General features: G+C 34.1%; 1 protein-coding gene across 13 annotated transcripts in view; it reads left to right on the forward strand.

The window, feature by feature from the left end:
- The window catches only part of LOC145997443 (uncharacterized), a 151835-nt gene that overhangs the window by 78103 nt on the left and 61003 nt on the right, over positions 1–12729 (forward strand). Inside the window, exon 5 of one of the 13 annotated variants that reach the window (XM_083134494.1) lies at positions 7419–11309. The exons of 11 other annotated variants lie outside the window; for them this stretch is intronic. In XM_083134494.1, coding sequence (XP_082990620.1) covers positions 7419–7714 — 296 coding nt within the window. In that variant the 3' untranslated portion in view covers positions 7715–11309. Of the gene's footprint in view, positions 1–388; positions 4106–7418; positions 11310–12729 lie in introns of those variants that run through there. One more of the 13 variants, XM_083134495.1, reaches the window with a different exon arrangement.

Here is a 12729-nt window from a genome sequence, read left to right on the forward strand (position 1 = left end):
AAGAAAATCTCATCATTCGTCACCAAGAAAGCAGCATACTTTCTATGGGACATACTATAGTGTGAGAACCAGATAGGCATACTCCAATTTATGAACTTTACGGCAGAGATGAAATAATGTATTCTTAGAAATATTTCTGACTAAAAGAAAATCTGTAAATTGGAGATACATGACTCTACCACTAAGGAGAAGACACGGAGATATGTTTCTCTGACTCCAAGTAGAGGTCTTCAGAAGAGAGATGTTCAACAAAACTGAAAACCACATTTTTGGAGTTTCGTTCCTCTGGTTCTCATGCAATGATACTTTGCCTCATGTGGCTTGGGTAGTAGGTTTGGAAGAAAATTCTATTGTATGAGTGGATTGACTCGAAGTTTTTTTCTTCCAGGCCTACGTCAGCCCCAATCAGCATTCCCAGATAACATCGATAAGGCTTCCGAGAGAATGTTTATTAGAAGGCCCGATAACCCTAATCATTACTTGTGCCGGGTATGCGGGAAATCCGTCAGTAATAAGTGGCACCATTATCGGCATCATAATCCGGAACACCATCAATGCCCCATTTGTTCATCGGTTTTCACTCGCAAAGACAACATGAAGGTTCATATGAAAATCAAGCATGGCTTCTCGGATGCAGTACAGCTTCTGAATACAACTTTGTGAGCCATCTTGAATAAGAAAACTAGCTGTCGTGTCGATCTCTGGAACAGGTGGTACTGATTATTAAAATGTGATGCAGAAGGTCACTGACTCTTATGTTTTAGTTCAACTGATGATGCATTAAGATCTGTATATCCTGTTTAGGTAGATAGTTGAAATTGTTGAGGTATTACTATTTTCCAACAGTGAATGTATTTAGGGTTGAATCAATACTATTTTCAGCCAAAGCAGATATTTATTCAGATTCCTGCTGATTGTAGTAATTTAAAGTTTATATATTCTTGACATACACAGCACAGAAATTGAAACAATATGTTCCTTTCACAATGAGGGAATGAATGGCTAACATCAGATAAATTCCTTTGGAATTGATCATCTCAATAAACAGGTAATGGACTTGTGAGCCAATAGTAATGTTTACAAGTTGTCATATTTTGGAATGTTCTCTCTTAGATGAAAAAAAAAAGCATATAATATATTTTTATTAACATTACATTTTAGTTTGCAATATATAGTAGCATTTTGTTTATCCAGTGTATTGTTTTCCACCAGTTGATGTTAATCTGCAAATGCCTGGATTTGCCTTATGTAAAGTATATCTTTTTAATATTCTGACAATTTTCAGATATACTTTTTAAATGTGGCATTTCAATCCGTTTCATCTCGTTTTATTCTTTTGGTGGATTTATGATTGCTCGCTTTATATGGGGATGGGCTAATTGGGACTGGACCAACAATTTAAAGTGGGATCCAAACTACTATGTGCCTCCACCGGGTATTGAATCCAGGACCGATGGAGTCCCAAGTAAATATGAATCCTTCATTCCCGCATTATGCATACAAGACGTTTTGGAACATTTTGTGCTGTGTATAGATAAATATTGTTTAGGGCTGAGTTGATACCTCTTTGAACCGACACCAGTGTCGATACTCTCATTGATCCTGGTATTTGAAAATTGTAATAATTAAAAGTTATTTAAAAAGATCATTAACAATAGTGTGCGAGTATTCCACTCTTAATTATATGCAACAACTGACCAAAGTTTTTGCTTTAAAATATACCTAAATATCATTAGAATATTAAATTACATATTATGTCATCACAAAATTAATTTTTTCACATAAAACTGGAGCAAGAAAAGAGAAACTTCGAATTTTTGCCCAGGATAATTAGCATTTTCGTGGAGCCAGTAAACGACCAAAATGCTGGAGAATATTTTTTTAAGTTGTTCAGAAGTTACAGAAGAAGAATGGTAGAATATAATTATTACTGTAGCATCTACCACTGTTTTGCTTTAAAATCAAAAGTTAACATAAAGATAATTAGAATATTACAGCGTCAGTAATGTAATTGCTAAAATGATCCACACAATGTCAGCACAGAAATAATAGCAGTTTTACATTTTGCCAAGATTCAGAAAGTTTCTGATAGTATCTGTGCATGTTTCGATACTGGTGTAACTGTTATTGTCCAGTACTGATTCATCAGAGTTGGTATCGATTCAACCCTTAGTTTTTATTATCAAAGTTTCGGAATGGTTGTAGGAACTTGTCGTTCAGTAATAGTAGATTATACACATGTATCATTGGCAGCTATGTCATGGGAGAGGTGAATATTTATTCCTCGTTGGTGTTTGTCGTACATGCAGCTGCAGCTGCACATTTTACTAATGTTGATGTTCAAAGTCTTTCTTAATGGATATGGAATCTTAACGTGGTCTTGAGGCCATGTGATTTTTGCATTGAGCAATGAAGCTACAAAGATGAATGTGTTTTTTCTCTGCTCTCTTAAATGTTCAGAGGATTTAACTGTGTGACGTAAAGTAATCTCTCTAGCTGCGAAAGACATCTAAAAGATACACAGTCGTGATGTAATTCAAGGTCACACCTTTGTGACAACAACACTAGCATACTCTAATTTAAACTTTTTTTTGTACACACCCTCGTACATAAAATACTGATACATTTCAGGAAGGTACAAAAACGTGTACATAAACTTTACATCAATTAAATAGATGCACTAATATGAATGTTTCATTGCTGAAAATATTCATCGGATTTGTCTTTCGGCATTAGTATGTGAATTCGAACACACAATTCCTTTACAAAAGCACATTGTTGAAATAGCTTTTGACGTGCCAACTTTGCAAAAGATGTGTGTGTGTCACTATCATTCTAAAACATTAATTATTGTAAAACTTCAGTTTATTTTAATTGTAAATCTTTACATACATCATTTTGAGGCATTTACAGAGTTGTAGCGTAAAGAAAATATAATTGTAAATAGCAATTTTAAAATATTGGGAGATTTATGGCACAAAATTCAAGTGGGTAGGTGATAGTATTATATTCTACTTTTTATTGAGATCATTTACAAATTTGTTGAGTGAAGTTGCAGTATAAAGTGGTACATGTAAATTAAATTATAGATTTTCTGTGTCAAAATAATGTTGAAAAATGCCGTTCTTTAAATTGTGAAATTGACAAAATTATATATGCAAAATGCTGATTTAAAATATTTTCTTTCTTGAACTGTGTGTTTTGAAATTTATGGGAACCACGACTTTGGGCTGCATAACGTTTTAAACACTCTGTATGTCATTTTCCAAATTTTTCATTGTGTGTGAGATAACCTGTGCTCAGACTTTAGTAAAATTGTATATAAAAACTAATTATAAATATACTAAGTGTATTTAGTGTACGTGAGGAAAAAGGTGTGTGTGTGTCTCTTTATGTATCTCAGTATTTGCTTTTTTTACTATTTTGATATCTGAAATAATGATAGTTCTTAGCCTTCTGGACATTGTTGAATGCAGTATTATATATTATGTTGCAGTAGGGTGGTGGAAAATAGTTGGATTGGTGTGGCTGTATGGTTATGTTGGCATATTGCAATAAAGTTTAATTTGCACTTGGTGTTATATTTTGTCGTTATTATTTAAATTACATTCGAGTGCATTAAATGCATACATGTTCGGACTGGTCAGACACACTTTAAAGCTTCATACTCCATTGACTACATTGGTGACAATGCCAGAGGGATTCGTGGGGACACATGCACCCTAGTAAACAAGTAAGACTAATGCTCTTTCCAAAATATTATTAAATTTCACTCCCCTGAAAATACCCCTGCCTCTTCAGTACCTCTCCACTCATTTTTCATGGTAGTATCACCAATCAGCATGACCAGTTGGGTAGTGGTACAATATGGTGGCATTGTAAGGCATTGTTCAAACAATGTACCGTAGAACTGTAGAACACTACGGTTCTTTTTTGAAAGATAATTCTCAAGTGTCATCACAGTTTGGAATCTACGCTGAAATTCTTGAGTTTCTACATAAAGTTGAACCTAGGACTGCTTGCACCAGAATTGAGAGTGCAATGATATATCTTACGTTGTAATCTCTGTTGTTGTTTTTTTTTCCAAAGTTGGGGCACAGGCATTGCATATCCTCAAAGAATGGTCTTATATTGTGCTTCCCTCCAAATTTGGTCCATGCAGCATCCATAGGGTCAACTATAGAAGCAAAATTATGGATATTGTTACGTAAGCTGGCAACACTGTCGCTCTTATACATTGTTGTTATTGTTTTCAACCAAGAAGTATCAGTCTGTTTTAAACGAACCTCTGCATAGTTGCTACATACATTTTTTTTTGTTCACTTCAGTCTATTGGAGGTACCATATCTTCCTGTAACACTAATTATTTGGAGGCACAATGTAGAAATTTTAATTCTTTAAAAACCTTAAGAAAGAAAACAATCGATTCCATCTCTGAGACAATTAGTTCTTGAGCTACTTTTTTTTAAAAAAAAAAAATCACGGCAAGTTTGAAAAGTGCGCATATGTGAAAAGGCCTCATCCTCAGAGGCTTGTCCGCAGGCCTGCACTAGACTCTTTAACAAGCCCATTTACTAAGAGTTGAACCTTATATGATGTGCAGCATGCATAACCGAATGTTGCACATTGCATAAACAGTTGCCAGACCTCCGAAGCCTATCAGATTTACTCGTTACTTGGCAGTTGCAAGAGAACCAAGAAGTCATGTGAAAAGTTTGTTCAGTTGCATAAAAATGTTACCCACTGCATGATTTAGACCGGTGTTTCTAAACTGCCAAGCTGCAAGAGATTCTCCTGAAGTTTACGACTTGCAGCCAGACCTGGCAACCATCTGTAAAGATAGCCTTTCATTCGGAGTTTGGAGGAAATTCATTTTCACTAGTGCTGGTGCAAAATCAAAGCTGCTGAGAGGGGATTGTCACCTGTGCAGCCTCCAAATTTAAATTACAACTGTGGAGCTATTCTCGAGTCGGGGGCCAGAAAGGTGATGCAAGCTGCAGCCTGAGCTGGCAATCACCTGGATAGATGGCCTTTCGTTCGGGTTTTGATTTTAACAGGAAATGTGTTGTGATGAGCGATCAAATGATCTAACCATGGGCACATCGCTTCCTGCCTCCAAATTTAGAGGTTGCTGACATGCACCACAGTCAATTTAGTTTGCTCAGAATTTTTCATTAACAAATATATTTAATTGGAAATATTGTGATTAATTGGAATTATCCGGTGTTTGAATGAAAATCAGCACTTACCAAATTAATTTAATGATATTGGCCAGAGGAAAATGATACCATTAGAACCAGTTGTCAACTAATTTAAATCAAATTTTATATTTGACAACAAGGCTAGAAATAATGAAATGTATACTGTATACCATAATTAATTTATTAATATTACATTTCAAGGACACATATTAAATAACGTATAAAGTTTAAAAACTAATTTACCAGACATGAGATCACGAAAGTTGAGAACCGCTAATCTTGATGCTTCACACTGATTGTTGAGCTTCATTGTCATTGTTGCTGATGACAATTAAATTTTGCTACACACCAAGAAATTTCAAGCTCTTGGAGTTGCAGCATCATAGAGGTTATAAAACAGATGTGCAGCTTTTCCAATTTAGTAATTTTCCATCATATATTGTTTGTATGAAGCTACCTACCATATCGTTTTAAGGGCCTTCATTGAAACGCGAGCAACGGTTCGACCAGAGTGAGAGCACATGTGTATTTATGTATATTTTTTATTTATTTGTTTTATGTTATTTAAGTCACGTTACTAACAAGGTAGTCTCCAGAAAATTATGAATTGGTGAAATAGTTGTGGAAACTCAGATTCTTGTATTGTAAATAGTAATATTTATTGGATCTTTTACCAACCTCTGTACCCTATCATTTAATGTAACATGGCATCATAAATGCTTTGAAACATGATTAATAGAAACGTATTAAATTGCATGGAAATTGGAGATGAGAACCTAAATTAAATTTGTGAAAACAAAACAACTTCTTATTGTGCCCTAGAGAGAATGATGATAAGGTGCTAGTAAGCAAGTCACAAATTGTATAACCTTGATGTGGGGAAGGGGGAAATCCTGGGCAAATAATTGGTATTGAATGGCAAATGTATTGCCCCACACATGCCAAAAAATCCATCAAATTTTCAGTTTTTTATATTTCATGTTGTAGAAAAATCTGATCTTAAATTGCACGTATAAAAGAGAGAGAAGCTCGGGAGTAAAACTTGAAAAAGTACAATGAATGTGGGTTGCTGCACAGTCTCCAGTTACTGCACAATAGTGAATCAAGTTCCTTCAGTAGCAGCTGATAGCCAGAAATACACAGGAATGTGTGGGTAACCCATAAGCCACAATGTAATGGACGAACTTTCACCTGCATTTTTCTTGGTTTCATACTTTGTGGGTTATCAAGTTTTACTCCCAAGCCGGTCATATAACTTGACATCAGGGAACTAAGGTATTGAATAAACCCACTATTTCTCTTGTATTAAACCAGCTTGAGCACAACATAGGAAAAGATTGAGCCATGTGACGGGTTTAATAAAAGGTAAAATACTAAAGATCTCGTTGCATAGTGCTTTCGCCAGCTAGGTCTATAATGCAATGAGTGTCAAATTCAACCATTGCTTTCATAGAATGTTGCCTATCATTTCAACCAATTCTAGTGTTAACTATTTATTACTGCTGAAGTTCCTTAAAAGAAAATATAATTTATCAAATGAAGTTAATGGTTTTCATTTGCATCTAAAAAGAAACCGTATTTATTTCTAACCAGTTTTGTGTAGGCTTTAAAATATAGAAGTCGATTTGTATGCTAAATCATTAAAATAAATGCTAAACTTCTCTTTCTCTGTAAAGTTTTAGTGCTACTGTTGGAATCCCTTGTAGTGTATAACAAATTGCATGATCTAAAATCATATGTTAGTGATATAAGTACTAACATAAATATAAGTAGTACTTTGGATTATTAAGTAGTGAAATAATATTCATTTCAAATATTGTTCAGAAACACAAATGCTACTATTCTTCTTACCAAAGTAATAATACAAGTTTAAGAATCAGTAGTGTTCATATATTATTTAAAAAAAAAAAACTCTTGTTGAGAGGTGTTGGAATAGTACAAACAAATATAATAATACTCCTCTTTTTACTGTATTAAATATGATGCAATTACCTTCATACTAAAAGTGAAGGAGGCAATCAAAGATTTCTCAGAATGATTTAATCTGAATTGAAGTAAAATACTTGAGAACTAAAAACTAAAACTAAGGAAGTGGTTTTTTGTATAACACATACAGTACTACAAAGCTATTGAAGCCTGAATAAGATTAACACAAAAAATGCACTGAAATGCTTCTACAATTTGACAAGGCAGTGATATAAATTTTTCCTTTTGCAGGGTCAAAATCCTGGCACATGAGACAAACGTTTGACAGACTGCCAGAATTCTCCAACCTTCATAGGTGTAAACTATGTGGAAAGGTTGTAACTCACATTAGGAACCACTATCATGTTCATTTTCCTGGTAGATATGAGTGTCCTTTGTGTCAGGCCACGTACACCCGCAGTGATAACCTACGCACACATTATAGGTTCAAGCATCCTACTTACAATCCTGACACTGGACAGTTTGAAGTAAAGCAGGAACAAAAAGAACAGTCGTCACAGGGTTCTTCGGCGAGCAATTCCTCTTAGTTTGTGAACTCGTCATTTCGATTTAATGTTTTTTCAGCATATGTAAGTTATGGAAATTACTTGAACTTTACTGCTGGCATTAATATGGCTTGTGGAATTAGTCTTCCATCTAAATTTTTCAGTTAATGGACTTCGCAGTAGAACGTTTATTGCAAAAGCAGGAGAAAATCAGAGTTCTCACGGTCATGGAAAGCCTAGAGGGGTTAGGAAATCAATTAAGTCATGATAGAGTAAAGGAAATCAACTTTTGGTCACTGAAAAGCCAGAGAAATAAATTTCTAGTCATGTCAAATTCAAGCAAATGACGTTCTGATCATGGCTAAAGTTGGACAAATAAACTTTTGGTCATGGGAAAACCAGGAATATCAACTTTGTCATGGGAAAGTCAGATATATATATATATTAATTTTGGTCACTGAAAAGCCAGAAAAATCCATTTTTTGTTGGGGATGGTCGATTTGTCAAAATTTAAGTCAACTTTATGCACAGATAGGCTAATCGGGACTGGACGTACAGTTTGCAGTAGGATCATCTAAACTGCTGTACAATATACCTCCTCTTGGGATTGAAGTCAGGATGGATCCCTTGATTACAAGATGTCAATATTAGTCACTAAGCTGCCATTGAATCCCCATGAAAAATCAAGGAAGCAACTTTTGTTCACAGAATATTATTAATAAATATGTAAGCTCAGCTTACAGTGAATCTAGAATATTTATATAGTATTTGAAGAGCACACAGAAAGAACGGGTTAAGTCCATTTTATCAATTTTTCAGGAGAGCATCTTTGAATTTTCAAAATGCCCATTCTCTCTCATTGCATACTATATTTTCCTACGGCAATAGCTCTGTCACTTGACTCATTTTTATAAATTGAATTTATGCATCTGCAAAAGTGTCTAAGGAACTATAGAACTGCATCAATAACACATTTTCGGTAAAGATGGACTTAACCCGTTCTTTCCATGTACTCTTTATTTATTATAGCATTTGAAGAATAATATAATACAAGGGCCATTAAAGAAATGGCATGTTGCAATCGAGGTTGTGCTTTGATATTATTTCGATGTCATAAAAATACTGTGAACTGGATTATTTGGACTCTTTTTGTGGGTCTCAAATGCTAAACGTAAGCATATTTTTTTCCCGGCAGTGTTGATGAATCTTATTTGAATGCAAAGTCTTTAAATATTGAAAGGAAATTGTAGAGATAGCCTGGCAAAGTAAGTGGGAACTATGAAATCGTTGAAGATTCTGATTTAAGGATAACTTCTATTAAAGGCTGAATGGTTGAATTTGTAATGGTATCAGTGAAAAACTTTGATAGTATTTATTTTTTTTACTTTACATAATTAGTTTTTATGTATGTTTGGAAATAAAAATACATGCATGTAATTTCTTGTGTTACTACACGAAGCATTTATGCAGAATGGGGGATTTAGTGTTTAATTTATTTGAAGAATTGCAAGGAGTTAGATAATGTACCGAAAGGAACATGTTCATCTTTAGTTTATGTTCAGCACTGAAACACTTTTCTTGTCTGCGATTTCACATACATGATCTTTATATTGTACAGTTAAAGTTCCATGTTTCGGCATTGCTGTTTTTGTTGTCTAATTTTAATGGACCATTCCCTTCATTAATTTTTATATGTCAAATATAATTCAATAATAACCACAGTTTGATAATAACACACTCCTTAAAACCAATGTAAGTACATATTAACCATCGTGTTGTCAGTAGCTACACTCAATACAATCTGAATCAACTGATATCATATCACAGTTTACTTTATGTAAATGTGCAGCATTGAAGTCTTGCCACAAACATCACATTGGTATTGTATGTATTGAATACAGTTCTAAGGTATATCTTTTTGTTGGTGTGTGTGATTCATTTCAAAGGACCAATGTCTTCATTAAAATAGTTGTTTGTAATCTAGGATGGAGTTGGTCCTTTGAAATTAATGGGACACAACAACAATAAGAGCAATGAGGAAGCATGCAACTTCAAGTACACAATACTTAATCTTGTTTACCACACCATGAATCACATTTACATCTTTGGAGGCTACAGCATTAGGCGTAACTGTTGATTCACTTTTCGTCTCATGAGTATTGTAGCACTTGAACACTGTTGCGGATGTATTTACATTGAGACAATGCTGGTACAGTAGCCAAAAGCAAAGATTTTCTGTTTACGCCAATTTAAACATTCAACTTCATTTTCGACTTGGATGCAAAGTTCATCCTTGCTGAAAATCTCGCAGAAGCACTATAAACAAACCTTCCATGTTACATACCTACTTTGGCCAATAAAGAGGTTGCAGAAAAAAGCAACATCATGCATTTCAGAGATCATTGGCCCAATCATTAACTCTTAGATCATGAGAGGTTTTGAAGTGCTTCCTGCTTGCTTTTCAAATGTGCAGGAAAACTATTCACCATACACAGTTGCGGTTGGTTTTGTATTTCTATGTAATTTTCCAGATTTTGGAATATCATAGCAGTTTTTCGAAAGGCAAGCTAAATTCGAAAACAGCTGCCCTGGCATTGGCCTAAGGTCCATCCGAGCCTTAACAACTTCCCTTATTGTAAAACAAATAAAATTATAGGTCTTAAGTTCGCAAGCCATTGAATAGGTGTTAGGCAAATGAAGTACTTTTGTGCTGACCCTGTTAGGTCAACGGTTGAAGTAGTGCCTTTTTTAAATTTATATCTTGTATGTAAACAAATTTAAATTTGTGAATTCTCGACGAGGTTCACTTAGGTAAACAAGCAGATGATTTTGGAGAATATTCAAAATGTTTGAGAGGTAGCACTTGAAATTTTCTTCGGCTCATATTTGCAAACTTTTGTTTCCATGACTTTTTTATGTGATAGTTTTCACGTTGGTTTTTTTAGTATATTTGATCATTTTTCAGGCATGCAGTTTCTTAACGTTTACCACTTTTTGCATCGTAGAAGCAAGCTATCAGATTTTCTTTCTTTTAAAGCAAAATCCAAACATTCAACATTTAGTCACAGTTATTAGTGATGAATATATTTATTATTTTATCTTTGCCTCGAATCTGAGGAAATTTGTGCAATATTTCTTTTAGCTTTATCATTTTTTGACTAGAGACAAAATGTTAAAAGGAACATGTATGTAAGTTTAATGACACTTGTTATCTTGCCTAAATTGACACAGGTGCCTCTCAAAACTTGATAAAATATATTAATATAAAAGATGTACATAGCAATTTGCATATTATATCCACTCTTGTGTTGATATTTTGACAGATATATATATATATATTTTTCTTCTGTGATCAGTATGACATAGTGTGAAAGTTTATAGATTATATGGAGTAGACAATAGGCTTTGTATTATCACTAAACTAAGGGTATGGTTTGAGTGGATTAAATTAATTATGGCTTATAAAATAAGCATAGTTATATTTAGTTAAAGAGTGACTTATATCTTGTATTTGTTACATTTGTTTGTAAAAAAACGATTCTCTATTTTCACCTCTGTTTGTACTTAGTTGTTGCAAATTATATTTGAAGATTTTTTAAACTAACAATTTTTGTGTATATGTTTGTTGTATGCATTAACTGAGGTTAAGGTTTTTAATAAAAGTTTATTGAGAATTTTAAATTGTGTTTTACTACAAGTTATTTGTTGGTGTTCTGTATAATCCAAGACAATTAAATCTAGTTTTCTTCTGTTGAGTGCTCAAATAAACGAGTTTGTGAATGAAAACAATGCAACATCCTGACATTTCTTTAAAATATAAGTCCAGTATTGTTGAGCGATATATTTTTTTTTCCTAACGTCATTGTCACTACTGTACTGAGGAATGTAAGTACAGTTGAGACTGCTTTATATGTAACTTAGTTCTTCGTAATTCTGTTTTATATGTAAATTACAGTAGATCAACGTGTTAATTAAACCTTATTTGTACGTAATGCATTTATACGTAATTTGATTTATATGTACTAATTTTCAGAAAGTACAGTTGATTTGCACGTAACCAAGCTACAACAATGTGACAGAAGTATACATTTCTTGTTGTTACAAAAACACAAGGCGCGTTTCAAATACAAAACAAGATAGGCTGGTGTGGTGGCAGTCGGTCTCGATTTGCAGCAGTTTTTCAAAACTTGAAATGGATTTTCTTTTATATGTAATCGCAATACGAAAGTTCATATATGTAATCGCAATACGAAAGTTCACACGTTAAAGAGATGCCAATAGCTGACGTTTGCTGTGTTCTATAATAGAAACAGAAAAGCGGTTCCTTCAGTGAACATTTTCAGATGCTGCCGGTCGGCCTTGGAGAACAGAAAGAGAATAAGTTACCTGCTTGACCAGAAAGTAAAATTTTTAAGAGAAGTGGATGCTAATCTACATAAAACTTAAGAATCAAACTTTTAGAATCGTTAATTTACCACTTTATGACAGAAATAACCTGCATTATGTATATCTTGTTCCTCAACGTAGATACAATTACAGTTTTTTAATAATGATATGACGTCGTATCTAAATTTGATTTGTAAGTAATTCTCATTTATACATATTATCTCTTCGCCTTTACATGTGTATAACTCAGGTTCAACTGTGTACCAGGTGTAGAAGTATGAAACCGGAATTTGTTTGCAAGAAGTAAACGGCTGGTGTTTGCAACTGAGAAACAATATTTTATTCAAAGTAAGCTCCATTGCTAGTTACACGTTTCTCCCACCTTTCCGGCAGGTTATGAATGCCACAACAAAAAAAAAATGTTCTTCTTTTGAAGCGAACCAGTCCGCGAGCCATGTTCGTACATCTTCATACGAATTGAAGCACTGTTCTGCAAGAGCGTGTCCCAGCGAGGCAAATAGATTGTAATCTGAAGGAGCCAAGTCGGGAGAATACGCCGCATGCCCTAGTATCTCCCATTTGAACGCCTCGATCGTTTCCCGGACCCGTTTTGCTGTGTGTGGTGAGGCGTTGTCATGGAGCAGGATGACCTTGTGTTGCCTTGATTCATA

This window comes from Lepisma saccharinum, chromosome 13, assembly GCF_977018435.1.
Source record: "Lepisma saccharinum chromosome 13, izLepSacc3.1, whole genome shotgun sequence".
Classification (NCBI taxonomy): domain Eukaryota; kingdom Metazoa; phylum Arthropoda; class Insecta; order Zygentoma; family Lepismatidae; genus Lepisma; species Lepisma saccharinum.